The sequence below is a fragment of the Hyla sarda genome, chromosome 5 (assembly GCF_029499605.1).
Source record: "Hyla sarda isolate aHylSar1 chromosome 5, aHylSar1.hap1, whole genome shotgun sequence".
Lineage (NCBI taxonomy): Eukaryota > Metazoa > Chordata > Amphibia > Anura > Hylidae > Hyla > Hyla sarda.
In genome coordinates, this window is record NC_079193.1 from 316,870,947 (window position 1) to 316,885,758 (window position 14,812).

The window sequence follows — 14,812 nt, forward strand, 5'->3', positions numbered from 1 at the left end:
CTGGGTTCACACTACGGTTTGTAACTACGGCTCCCGTATACGGCTGGGAGGAGGGGTGAGCGGGGCTTAATCGCGGCGCCCGCACTCAGCCGTATTCGGGAACCGTATTCAATGCATGTCTATGAGCCGACCGGAGTGAACCGCAGCCTCCGGTCGGCTGCTTTTTCGGCCGTTTGCGGTTTCCCGACCGTAGGCAAAAACGCGGTCGACCACGTTTTTGCCTGCGGTCGGGAAACCGCATACGGCCGAAAAAGCAGAAGACCGGAGGCTGCGGTTCACTCCGGTCGGCTCATAGACATGCATTAAATACGGTTCCCGAATACGGCTTTGTGCGGGCGCCGTGATTAAGCCCCGCCCCCCCTCCTCCCAGCCGTATACGGGAACCGTAGTTACAAACCGTAGTGTGAACCCAGCCTAATACTCATTTATTATTATTATTATTATTATATTATTATGATAATTATATTATTATTATATTATTATGATAATTATATTATTACTATAAAATTATATGTATTTCTATCTGTGGTATAATAGTAATAGCCATTCTTTATATAGCGCACACAGATTCCACATCCATGCAATGTTTATTTTGTGCTGAACGGGATCAATAAATTCGTATCACAGCAGATTACGTTTTCTTGGTCCATGATAATTATATTATTACTATAAAATTATATGTATTTCTATCTGTGGTATAATAGTAATAACCATTCTTTATATAGCGCACACAGATTCCACATCCATGCAATGTTTATTTTGTGCTGAACGGGATCAATAAATTCGTATCACAGCAGATTACGTTTTCTTGGTCCATGATAATTATATTATTACTATAAAATTATATGTATTTCTATCTGTGGTATAATAGTAATAACCATTCTTTATATAGCGCACACAGATTCCACATCCATGCAATGTTTATTTTGTGCTGAACGGGATCAATAAACTCGTATCACAGCAGATTACGTTTTCTTGGTCCTGGCAGCGAATTCTGGAATATTCCTCAGGTTCCATCCAGGTAAATCGGTTAATAAAATAAACATGCCATCCCTGCCCGGGCTGAGCTAGTCACTATTGAAGCCATGTGTTGTTGCACGGGAAGCATCCCCTTTACCAGCATTTTGCCATCTCATCTCTGGCTCGCAGCCAAGGCAGTGTGAAACAGCTGAGCTGGTCTTTACAATGACAGTGTCTGGGGAGGGAGTAGTGAACTGATCCCCTGACGTCAGTGTCAGCCCTCCCTGTGATCTGGTCCCCAGCAGCCACTTATAAGAGCACGCAGCACCCAGCGCTGCCCTCAGCACTCTCCACATCCCTGTGCTGAGCACTGCATCCTCTACTCTGAGAACTCATCATGGTGGACCACTTTCTGGGTACCTGGAAGCTGTCCGACAGCCAGGGCTTTGATGAGTACATGCAGTGTCTAGGTAAGTAAGGATGCTGGGAATATATCCGATCACCTGTCAAAATGCTATGTATAAAGATGCATCATCTATAGCAGTGTTACCCAACCAGCTCGCCTCCGGCTGTTGCAAAACTACAACTCCCAGCATGCCCGGACAGCCGTTGGCTGTCCGGGCATGCTGGGAGTTGTAGTTTTGCAACAGCCGGAGGCATGCCGGTTGGGAAAATTGGTCCCTAAGCTTTGTAAACTCTGGAAAAGGAAGAGTTAAAGGGGTATTCCAGGCAAAAACTTTTTTTTATATTTCAACTGGCTCCGGAAAGTTAAACAGATTTGTAAATTACTTCTATTAAAAAAATCTTAATCCTTCCAATAGTTATTAGCTTCTGAAGTTGAGTTGCTGTTTTCTGTCTAACTGCTTTCTGATGACTCACGTCCCGGGAGCTGTCCAGCTCCTATGGGGATATTTTCCCCATCATGCAAGGGATATTCTCCCATCATGCACAGCTCCCGGGACGTGTCATCATCATTGAGCAGTTAGACAGAAAACTTCAGAAGCTAATAACTATTGGAAGGACTAAGATTTTTTAATAGAAGTAATTTACAAATCTGTTTAACTTTCCGGAGCCAGTTGATATATATATATATATACATATATATATATAAAAAAGTTTTTGCCTGGAATCCCCCTTTAAAAGAACAGATCAATGGTAAGTCTACATGCTGTTTTTATTTTTTACTTTTGCAGAATTTCTGCAGATCCACAGATGATATGATATAGATTTTAAAATCTGCACCAAAAAAAAAAAAAAAAAATATATATATATATATATATGTATAAATCCTTACAGATAGAATAATATGTGTAAATTTGCCTTTTATCGTATTCACCCGTGGATATAAGGTGATCGAATCAACAGGTAAATTCGGCAGCAACTCTGTCGTGTACGCACTAATTTCCCAACAGGTTTCACCATCACAAAATTCTCAGTCAATAATATTTGTAAATTTGCCTTTTACCGTATTCACCTGTGGATATAAAGTGATTGAATCGACAGGTAAAATCGGCGGCAGCTCTTTCGTGTACGCGCTCTTTCCCAACAGGTTTCACCACCACAAAATTCTCAGTCAATAATATTTGTAAATTTGCCTTTTACCGTATTCACCTGTGGATATAAGGTGATGGAATCGACAGGTAAAATCGGCAGCAGCTCTGTCGTGTACGTGCTCTTTCCCAACAGGTTTCACCACCACAAAATTCTCAGTAATTTTCGGGGGTTGTAGACCTACCAGAACAGCATGGGCTGGAGTACAGTAAACTTGTGTGCCGCAGCCAGATGTGGTTTTTAGAACATTAAAGTCTGTTTGTTATAAAGTTATCTCATAGTTGTAAGAATATTCATATCTTATTGTTAATGGAGTTTATGGTGAACGAAACCCAGCCTGATGGATGCCATCCAGCTTCACAGGTTACTTTGTCATCCATGCTTGAAGAAATTGTATATATATATATATATATATATATATATATATATATATATATATGTATATATGCAAATCTAGATTTTCTTTTGACTTGATAAAGGGAGGAATCCTGAAAGTTTGTCTCTAAAAATGCTGTTAGTCCGAGAAAAAAGGTATTACAAGATACTGCAACATTTTTTTGCATCTGCATCACTGGACTAATACGGTTACTCAACTTTACTATATATATATGTGTATATGTGTATATATGTGTATATGTGTATATATACCGGTATATATATATATATATATATGTGTATATGCCATACCGCAGTGGTATGCCTATGTTTGCTTGCATTATGTATTTAGCTTTCTATTATAATCATGGCATTAGTAAAGGGAAATGTATTTGCAACAAGTGTAACATAGACACCCACGCTACTGAAATTTACGGTAAGTTTTATTCTTTAATTTTTTATTCTAGCTTTGTTCATAATGTCACATCATTTTTGGTGTAGCTTTGATGCATTTTTTTTAACCTAGGCCAGAAGTTGATTCAAAAGGAATGGGATATATATATATATATATATATACTTCTCCTTCCTTCTGGTTTTACTTCTGGCTTTGGCTGGAAAAAACTGAATGAATAATTCAATGTATTCTTCCATCCCTAGGCTAAATTTCCACTTGGACTTTTTTTTTATGCAAATACGACCCCCCCCCCCCCCCTAAAAAAAAATGCCACAAATTATGCACAGCAATTTTTTTGGGTGAAAAATATTAGCTGAAAGTCAATGAGGATTTATGCAACCCGTTTTTTTTCATAGTTTTTTCACTCATATTTGGGGTTTTCATCCGGTTTTGGGTTCAGTGGCAGTTTTCTAAAATCGCAGCATAAGACTATGGGGGAGATTTATCAAAACCTGTGCAAAGGAAAAGTTGCCCAGTTGCCCATAGCAACCAATCAGATCTCTTCTTTCATTTTGCAGAGACCTTGTTAAAAATGAAAGAAGCGATCTGATTGGTTGCGATGGGCAACTGGGCAACTTTTCTTCTGGACAGGTTTTGATATATCTTCCCCATATGACTTTTTTTTTTTTTTTTTTAGAAAATGTTGGCGTTTCTCTCCTATAGAAACACATTATTGTGTATAGCGGTCTCAAGTCCCTGTCCACCTGTGTGTTTATTGACCCAAACCGATAAAAAAAAAAACCCTCCCTTTCCCACCCCTGAATCTCCCTCTTTACAAAGCTTTAAAGTGGCTCCAGATGGTTAAACTGATTTGTAAATGACTTCTATTAAAAAATCTTAATCCTTCCAGTAGTTATCAGCTGCTGATGTTGAGTTATTTTCTTTCTGACAACAGTGCTCTCTACTGACAGCTCTGCTTGTCCCAGGAACTGTCCGAAGCATTAGAGGGTTGCTATGGAGATTTGCTCCTACTCTGGACAGTTCCTGAGACAAGCAGAGGTGTCAGCAGAGAGCACTGTTGTCAGACAGAAAAAAACAACCCAACTTCAGCAACTGATAACTACTGGAAAGATAAAAATTTTTTAATAGAAGTCATGTACAACTCTGTTTAACTTTCTGGAGCCAGTTGATATATATATAAAAAAAAGTTTTTTCCTGGAATACCTCTTTAAGTTTAAGCCGGGGTCTCCTCTTTCATCAGCTATATACCAATGATATCATAAACAATCCCCTTCCTTCCCCCGGTTCACACTAGCATTATGTCTTCCCTTCATCATGGAGTCATGACCTCATTGACTTTTATTAGGGTATTTTACGTTTTTTTTGGGGGGGTACCTATAAGACTTTAGCAACAGACGATGCTATATCTGGGGTCTGTCTGGGGCGACAAAATAATTACAATGGACTGGAATTTATTCCGATAGACAAATGTTCATTTGCGCCAATTGACAATTGCTTCTGCTTGTTTTTACTACAGGTATCAGCTGCACAAGCTGCTAAGAAATCATGTTAAGGGTTAAATTATATATGTGTTTAACAGTATAAGTAGTGGGTAATGTATTTAGAACAGTGTTTCCCAACCAGGGTGCCTCCAGCTGTTGCAAAACTACAACTCCCAGCATGCCCGGACAGCCGTTGGCTGTCCGGGCATGCCGGGAGTTGTAGTTTTGCAACAGCTGGAGGGACACTGGTTGGAAGACATGGTTTTAGAGGATTTATAACTTTCATCATTATGTTTTTCCTTTACAGGGGTTGGCTTTGCCACAAGAAAAGCTGGTGCCATGGCAAAGCCAAATATTGTCATTTCTAAACATGGCGACGAGATCTCCCTAAAAACGGAAAGCAGCCTGAAAACTACAGAGATGAGGTTCAGGCTTGGAGAGGAGTTCGATGAGACCACAGCAGATAACAGGAAGACAAGGGTAAGGATTACCGTCATATACCCACTCCTATGATTTAAAGGGGTATTCCCATTTTATAAACTGACATCATAATTCTAGGCTATATCATCACTCTATGATCCCTTGGGGGTCCATCCGCTGGGACCCCCACCAATGAAGGATACAAAGCTCTGGATAAGATAAAAACACAAGGGGGGAAGCAGTGCTACACTGGTGCTACGTCCTGTTCTGTTCATGATGATCAATGTACGTTAAAGAGCAACGGTCACAAATTTGTACCCCCATAAATTAATCACAGGGTGACAAAGTTCTTTATAATTACTATTCAGGCATAGCTTTTGCTGCTTTCTAGCAGCTTCGATCAGACTAAAAAATGATTTACATGACGGTCAGCAACAGTCGGATCGGTGTGGCTATGCCCCACGGCCTCCATGCCTATCCCCTGTATGTCAGAGCTGGGACCGCTGTGTGATTGACACATTTTTTAATTTTAATTTTAAATAAAAAGAGTGCAGGAAGCAGTGCGCTGCACAGGGACCCCGGGGCCGGAACCTGCCAGACCCCCGGGAGAGAAGGGCCGAGAGTTGCTGACAGAGAAGCCCCCGACCCACAGGTGCCAGCGCATAGGCGCCTTATTATCCTTATGTGCGGAGGCACACATTAAACTTTATAAGAACAACCAGTGCCCATTCTCCTGTGTGCTTACAGTGCCGGCGCAGCGGGCATTCAGTTTTCATAGCGATGAAAACTAGCCCCCCGCAGCGCAGCACCGGTGTTGTGAAGAAAACTGTCTCCTGTCTTCCTACAGTGCTGGGGATCTGAAGAAATGTCACCTGCGTTGCGGGCCGCGAGCGCTCTCTCTCCCGATGGCCCCAGTACGCTGCGATAACATCACCGATGCTGCGCTGCAGATGGCTAGTTTTCATAGCAAGCGCTCACTCCTGGCCCCAGAGTGCAGCGTAATGCTCTGCGGCGTAATGCTCTGCCGCTAGCGAGCGCTTGCTATGAAAACTAGATGCCCGCCGGGCCGGCACTGTAAGCTCACAGGAGAATGGGCACTGGTTTTTCTTATAAAGTTGAATGTTTGCCACCCACACATAAGGATAAGAAGGGGCCTATGCGCTGGGACCTGTGTGCCAATAATTCCAGTGGATAGTCATGGCGGCCGCGGGGCATAGCCAGGCCTTTCTGACTGTTGCTGCCTGTCATGTAAAGCATTTTTTAGCCTGATCAAAGCTGCTAGTAAGCAGCAAAAGGTATGCCTGAATAGTAATTATAAAGAACTTCGTCACCCTGTGATTAGTTTTTGGAGGCACAAATTTGTGACAGTTGGCTGTAAGGGTAGGATCCCAGGTGCCGTATTTTACTGTGTATCTGCTGCTGCAAATTTTTCTACCCATTGTTACTGTGTAACAAAATAAGCAGCATAAGTCCATGCGTAACAAACTGATTTTGCTACCCCTTAACCCTAATGGGTAGGAAAATGCGCAGCAGCTAATACAGCAGCAAAATACGGCACATGTGACCCTACCCATACAGAATTTATTTAGTATGGGGATTCGTCATACTCTTCTGTATCTTGCTTTTTGGGCCATGAAGATCGGGGCTTTATCACCTGCCATCTTACTCATGTGAATGGAAGGTGTATACATTACAATAGTGCTTAAAAAAAACAAAGGTACAAGACACATATGCATGATCACATGACACAGATTGATTTTGACCCATACAATAAAGTTATGTTTAAAAAGAAAAGAAAAAAATTGTTAAAAGTGCTGTATTTTGCTGGTGCATATTTTCCTATTCATTGAAGTTGGTGGGTAGCAAAGTACACAGCTGATGTTGCTACCCATTGGCTTCAATTGGTAGAAAAATATGCAGCACAATACGGCACGTGTGACCCTACTCTAAGGCTGGAATTCCAGTTGTTTTTTAGGGGGAAAAACGCCAAGGAAAACGTCAATTCTGCCACATGGCGTTTTTTTCGGCCAAAAAACGCTGCGGCCAGATGTTAGCTGTAAATCAATGGAGAAATCTCAAAATTCTTTTTCCACTTGCCGTTTTTCACTTTGGTGTTTTATTTTTATCCTTTTGGCATTTTTTCACTCTTTTTTGGTGTTTTTCAGCTCCTTGGCGGTTTTTGAGCTCTTTGGCCGACAATAATAAAAATGTAGTGTGTGTGTGTGTTTCACATTTTTTCTTTATTTTTTTAGGTGGTACTACTACTCCCAGCATGGAACACACTGTTCCATGATGGGAGTAGTAGTTCCTGTACTAATTGACAGATCGCCCAGGGTTCCATTGTGATCCTTATGTATAATGTATAGATGCGGGCAGCCACTCTTCTATGGTTCCCTGCACTGCTGTATATATATACCTATTCATATTTCCCACAGAACGCTGTGATTGGCCAGACGGTTCCAGCCAATCACAACTCTCTGTGGGAAATAGAAGAGCGGTCGGCCGCATCTATACATTATATAGGAGAGTCACGGCGGGTGTGAGGAGTGACATCTGTTGTGATCTGTCCTTAACTGCAGGTAATACAGCTCCCAACATGGAGCGCACTCTGCTCAATGCTGGGAGCTGTAGTACCTGCATTAATAGACAGATCACAACAGGTGTCAGAAGTTACACTCACTGCAATCTGTCTATTAATGCAGGTACTACAGCTCCCAACATGAAGCAGAATGTGCTCCATGATGGGAGTAGTAGTACCTGCAGTTAAGGACAGATCACAGCTGGTATCACTCCTGACATTCGCTGTGATCGTCCTATCTATTGCAGAGATGTGGAGAGGCTGTATACAGCACTCTCATCTCTGCTCTACGCTCCGGCCAGTGATATGAATAGAACATCACTCATTCATATTTCCCTCTGAGAGCTGTGATTGGCTGCAACCATCCAGCCAATCCCCACTCTGAACGGAAAATATGAATGAGTGATGTTCTATTCACATCACTGGCCGGAGTGTAGAGCAGAGATGCAGAGCACAGGAGAAAGCAGTTCCGCATCTCTGCCATATTATGGACGATCGCATTGGGTCACGACTGACACCCAGGGCGATATGTCTGTTAGTACAGGTACTACTACTCCCATCATGAAACATAGGAAAAAAGTGAAACACACATACACACTTTATTAAAAATTTATTAAAAAATCATTATAAAAAATAAAAATTTCCTTAAATAAATTTTTTCCCATCCCCACTGCGTCCTTATTTTTTTAGGTACCCAACACCTTTTGAAAAAAAGGCCAAAGGGGCCAAAAATTGCAATTTCAACTCAAATGCAAAAACGCCAGAAAAAACGTTGGGAATTGCACTGGCGTCTTTTCTGGCGTTTTTTTTCAGTGAAAAAAATGCTGGAAAAAAAAAAACAAGTGGAATTCCAGCCTGAGAGTGGGTTCACGTGTGCCTATTTTGCTGCAGATTTTCTGCTGCTGATATTCTTACTCACTAACTTCAAATCACTCAAGTGTAAACGTACCCTTAGGAGCTAAACTAAGCTAAACTAGCATATACAGAAGTTGCCTAAAAATGGTGACAAAAACATTGACTTAGTCTGAAATATCTGTGTAGCTGTGTAGCATTATCATTACTTGATCACACACATCTTTTTACAGCTTCTTGAAATGGCACAGATGCCGTGACAACCACACAATGCCCAGCAAGTTCCGTGCATGAGCCATTTCACCAGAAAAAGGCTTGTACACAGAACCCTGGGTGTCCTACGGTTGCCTCGGCGCCTATTGTGAGCTGCATCTTTCCCCACCGAACTGTGCAGAAAGGTGTTAGAGCACTTTCACTGTTTTCCATTTTATTATGTTTAATTTTGCTGTCTACAAAAAACATGACATTGGCTATGCAAACAGTATAGCATAAAAGGGGGGCATTGGTGGGATTCACACCTTGGCCCTAGAGCCTCAGAGTGCCCAAATGGCCCTATATAACAAGAGAAGACACTAATATTGTAACTGGCACATGGTAGGGGAGAGACCATGTTACACATTGTTCCCCGGAGCATAATATATATGTACAGTAGCTGTATTACAGATGTATTTGTAATTTGATGGATTTGTATATGAAATCAGTTACCGAAGCAGTAAGAACTTGTATCATGCAACGTATCATTTGCTTAATTATTTACCATATGAGTCATAATGTAGACGACTACACCCAAAACTTTTGGCTCAGCTTTGTTCAAGAAGGGAAAAGAATTTGTGGTTAGAAATCAATAAGACGGGAGAATACCTACAATGTGGTATTCCCTTATCCTTTCAGGTTAGAGTCATCCATCACTAATTTGTCATTCTCTGCAATCTCTTGCCTGTTGTGCCACATACATGACGCTTTATCACTTGTTAACTTTGTGAATGGCAAAGGTACAGGAAGGTGCACAGTATAATAGTATTTGAAGTAATGCCAGCTTATGATAGCCGAGGGCATGGGAACTCATTCAAGTCAAGGCTGGTGTACACAGAGACAAGTCTTTATGGCACTCCATGTATGCACTCTATGCACACCGTAACAAGGCCAAACCTTCAAGATCTATAGTGTCCTTTTTGCATAGAATCATTTGTGCATCTAGCCAGAGGCGTAACTTGTAGCTTCAGCGCCAAATCTGCAACAGGGCCCTGTGCGCCAATTATAATGCTGGTCTCCTATGGGGCAGATGTGCTTTGGGGCCACCTTAGGCACCAGGGCCCTGGTGGGACTGCTACCCCCTATAGCTATGCCCCTGTATCCAGCTCTGTGTCATGCTGGCTGTTTTAATATGTCATCATGTCTCCTTGATAAAAATGTAACACACAAATGCTCTAAACCAGTATTCCAACTATTTGTTTGTGAATGTATTATAGCAATGCTTTGGGATTTAGGCTGGGACAATTTCCTAATTAATTCCTAAAGCTGGATTTTTGTACAGCCGTCTACTATGTAGATCTGTGTTGGCTTGGGGTGGCAGCTATAATAGTTAGGCAAAAATGCATTGACACTGAATTCTAAGATTTTGTTTTAGAAACAAACATAGAATGTATCATATTGTATATATTTTCATTTTAATGAGTATATATTTAAATGATACAAAAGACCAGAAACGGAAAGGGCACTCTAAAGTGTTACTGCACCTGTAGCACGACTATTGCATAACATCAGTGGCCCGTGCAAGGTCTCCTGCAGGGTGCACATACGAAAAGGAAGAAGTATCAATAAATAAAATTCCTGGGGAAGCATCCCTGAAAGTAAAGGATATGGGGTGCTGGATTTTTGGCCTAGTGCTACAGGACCATTTTGACACATTGGTGGGCCCTATGCAAAAGGTTTTAATATTGCCCTGAAAATTGTTCTATTTTACTTTCAGATATGTTAATAGTGAAAAATAGTAAAATCTAATACTTACCTAACCCTACTCCCATGCTGAGCAGAGCAGGGGCTTGTGTCCTTGACCTTTTAATCCTCCCTGGAAATGCGAGAGATGTGAGCTACAGCTCTCTGTACGCTACCTTCTGTATTTACTACATGTGACTGTATTGTTGGGCCATTATTTGGTGCCACACTTTATCTAATACAGGTCCAGATGAGCGCCTCGGCTTCTGCAATAAGCCCCTACCTTGTATTCTGTTTGTTTTGCAGACCGTTATAACTTGTGATGATGGAGTACTAACGCAGGTGCAGAAATGGGACGGTAAAGAGACTACTATCAAAAGGGAACTGAAGAATGAGCAGATGGTGGTGGTAAGTTCATAATAAGTTATCAAATGGTGAAATTCCCTACAAAGGCCATGTCAAACTATTTAGGTACATCATATGGCACCAACAAAATTAAATCTATATGTGTGGTGTAAAACATCTGCAACATTTTGGCAACTGTTTTCTTTTTCTCACGTATTCTCAGCAGTTCTTCTCATGCAAATGTTGCCTATTTATCGGGGTGGGTAAAATACTGTAGACTTTATGAACATGCGAGACTACTCTAGAGGTCAACTGTGCCAAATATTATATGCCCTGGTACTGTTACTTTGCTCCTCTATCACATTATATAGTGATTGCCTTTTTTTGCGTTGATATCTATTCCAACATAAGGCATTAGAGTGCCATCATCTTGCACAGTCACGGGGTACATCTCTGCTTTATATCCAACATACATGAAGGCTGTATTTACATGTATAACAGTGGTCTCCAAACTGTGGATCACCATTTGCAAAACTACAACTCCCAGCATTCCGAGAGTTGTAGTTTCGCAATAGCTTGAGGTTCACAGTTTGTAGACCACTGATGCTCATCATCCAGCCCAGTTGGGTTTTTCACCGGTATTGCCATTATGACATGCAAAACAAACATCCAGGGGTCAAGTCCTGGGGAAAAAGTGTGGGAACTCACCTAAGATTTCCACTCAAGGGCTGGTCCTGCAGGACTCCAGTTAATGGGAACGGTGTTCCTGCTATGACAAAAGTGCAGAAACTCTGTTCATAGGCATTCTTGCAGGATTTGAGCCCTGTATAGATTATATTGTATACATCTTCTAACGCATCTTATTTTCTCCTAGACTTGCACCATGGGAGATGTGAAGTGTGTCCGTACGTACGACAAGTTGAAGGCTTAACTTTAGTCTGTCAATGAGACTGAAACTGAAAAACAGCTCAGTTCAATGAGCCTCGCTCAGCCACACTACTCTGCGATCTATTTCTATTTCTTGATTCGATGCACAAAAAATATACGTGTAAAATTCTACATGGAGGCAGTAGTGTACCTAATCTGAAACTGCTGTGAATCCCAAATAAATTCCTTTACATCCTGCCTGATGCCTTATTGTCTATGTGTACAAAGGTATAAATAGGGAATCTTGAGTTCTGCTTTGAAGATTGTCGCATCTACATAGTGTTTCATTGTATGCCGCAAGAGGTAGCGACCATGACCAGAATTGTATTTGAGATGGATTTTTGGTGACATTTGGGTCCACAGGATAGAAGATAAGTGTTTGATGCCCCTGGGTAATCCACTGGGGTCCCGTTTTAGAGATTAGTTGAGACGGGTTATTTTGGGATAGGTTGGTTGCTGGGTCCTGTACAGGAGATCAGATACTTATCCCCTATCCTGTGAAAAGGGGATAAGTTTAGTTCCCCGGACTACCCCTTGGCCATACACTTTTAATAGCTATCTGCCAATAATGGATTCTTGCAACCTTCTCATACACATAAACCTTAATTTTTCCTCAAATAGGGTGGGGTTGTAAAAATCCAATATTCCGGTTGCAGTACGCTTTTCACAGACAGCTGAACCTGGCGATGGATTTGACCAACTTTAGTCTAAGGTGTATGACAATGACTTTCATTAGCATGACGACAATCTTTTGCTGTGCGGCCAAATCCGCTCTGTAGCTCTAGTTATAACAAGATGAACCGAAATGTTTTTCAACAGTGTTCTTTTTATTTTTTTTTATAACATCTTTATTTAAAAAAATGTATGCAACAAGCAGGATAAAAAACAGACATGTCTTTACAGTTCGGTATACGCAGCAGCATTTCTCTATACAAAGACATGTCACTACATTTACATCCCCCACTACCACCCACCCTTCCTCAGCACAAAGGGGAAAAAAACAATAAAAAGGGAGGGGTTCTCTCTTTTATTCTTATTTTTTTACCAATTTTTCCCAAATATTGTAAAATTTACAACAACCCTACACATAGATAACCAGAGATAGATAACCAGTTTCATTCATATTTTATCATGGGTTTGATTCCAGAAAACGAATTCCGTAATATCCAGCCAGTATCCTAGAATCGTAAGTTTGGCATAAAAAACACTTTCAACAATTCACAACTTCTCTGCCCATCCGTGATGACCAAGGGATACTATACTTTCCCCTTTTCGAATACTTCCAATATTTGATCTCAGAATAACAAAATCACTGGATATTTCCATACAAGGTATAAAAATCTACCATGTCCTCATAGTATTCCAGGCCTCTGCTTCCAACATCCCAAAGTCTCTCTCCCATTTCCCTTGGCATTTATCATCACATGAATATCAGAATATTAAATTCATGAAGTTTATATATATAAGTGATAAATACTTCTTTACATTACCCACTAGTATTAACTTTTTAAATTCACTATGACTTAATACCTCCTGTATCTGTGATTTCTGTGCCGCATTAGCAATTTGTGCATTAAAAAAATAATGTTTCTTCAGCAATCCAGCTCTTTCACCTCATTCTTGAAGCTAATTAAACAACTGTTTTAAAATAAGTGATCAATTCTAACAACCATTTTATTAATCAAAGACATAGTTATGTATAGTCAACAATTTTGAAATCCATAATAGGGAAAAATTTGTGCTACCTTCAATATATAATTCTTTCTTTTTAAATACCATATATTCCTAAATAACCCACACAAACCTATTGTGCCATATTTAAAGGGGTATTCTAGGAAAAAACATTTTTTTTATATATATATCAACTGGCTACAGAAAGTTAAACAGATTTGTAAATTACTTCTATTAAAAAATCTTAATCCTTTCAGTACTTATGAGCTTCTGAAGTTAAGGTTGTTCTTTTCTGTCTAAGTGCTCTCTGATGACACGTGTCTCGGGAAACGCCCAGTTTAGAAGAGGTTTGCTATGGGGATCTGCTTCTAAACTGGGCGGTTCCTGAGACAGGTGTCATCAGAGAGGACTTAGACAGAAAAGAACAACCTTAACTTCAGAAGCTCATAAGTACTGAAAGGATTAAGATTTTTTAATAGAAGTAATTTACAAATCTGTTTAACTTTCTGGAGCCAGTTGATAATAAAACATTTTTTTTTCCTGGAATACCCCTTTAACCCCATCTTCATGTCCCGATTCTAGTAATGCATACACATGATCAAATTCCAATTCATGTACAATAGGCTGCATACTACAATGTGCTTTAGTTAAGCTGCCACAACATATGTTTTCCAATCTGGTATTGCTAGGCCACCTGTACCGCCAGGTAAGTGTTCTTTAACAGCAGAAGATTACAACAGTTCTATAAATACCAGATACATAAAAGAGAGACCGCTCACTATACAAGAGGTGACTGATTATGTTTCTGCTTTTCATGGCTGGATCTTTAGAGCAATAAAAAGGACATTTTGTGTTTGTGCTATTTACACAGATTCATTCTTTGCAAACAAATCCCTTTCTCAGGACATATTGACCTATAAATAATGCAGATATACTAATGCTCATTTAAACAGATTGGGTGGGGCGGCTATATAGCATGCATTGTGTTTACACTGTATGGCCCACTCTGAGATTGGGTTTCATTCAATAGTGAACACGTACAATATTTGTATAATTGGCCCATTTTGTTTTGCTTTTGTGTCACCCTTTACTGACGTTCTAGTATTCTGTTCAGAAAACTCAGGATGAACAAGGCAAATAAAAGCAAAAAGGGAGGTTAAGAGAGTTTTCCCACAAGATTTGCATAGGCTCAACCTATGAGAGCAGGGTGCAGGCCTCGCATGAGAAGACCAATGCACCATGCAAACAGCCACAGCATATGCAAAAATGGTAACACGTCAAAATACCTTTAATAAAAAACCA

General features: G+C 40.5%; 1 protein-coding gene across 1 annotated transcript; it reads left to right on the plus strand.

Moving 5' to 3' along the window:
- Window positions 1–1,273: 1,273 nt before the first annotated feature.
- On the plus strand, window positions 1,274–12,037 carry LOC130274193 (myelin P2 protein-like). The gene is made up of 4 exons (XM_056522229.1): window positions 1,274–1,430; window positions 5,090–5,262; window positions 10,874–10,975; window positions 11,787–12,037. The coding sequence occupies exons 1-4, from the start codon at window positions 1,358–1,360 to the stop codon at window positions 11,841–11,843; spliced, it is 405 nt and encodes a 134-aa protein (XP_056378204.1). The 5' UTR covers window positions 1,274–1,357; the 3' UTR covers window positions 11,844–12,037.
- The last annotated feature ends 2,775 nt before the right edge of the window (window positions 12,038–14,812 follow it).

What these genes read in the sequence shown, in the direction of transcription:
- LOC130274193 (XM_056522229.1), top strand. Translation starts at nt 1,358, where the DNA reads ATGGTGGACCACTTTCTGGGTACCTGGAAGCTGTCCGACAGCCAGGGC. An exon ending in CAGATAACAGGAAGACAAGG is followed by an intron (nt 5,263 to 10,873) that starts GTAAGGATTACC and finishes TTTGTTTTGCAG; the next exon opens with ACCGTTATAACTTGTGATGA. An exon ending in AGAATGAGCAGATGGTGGTG is followed by an intron (nt 10,976 to 11,786) that starts GTAAGTTCATAA and finishes ATTTTCTCCTAG; the next exon opens with ACTTGCACCATGGGAGATGT.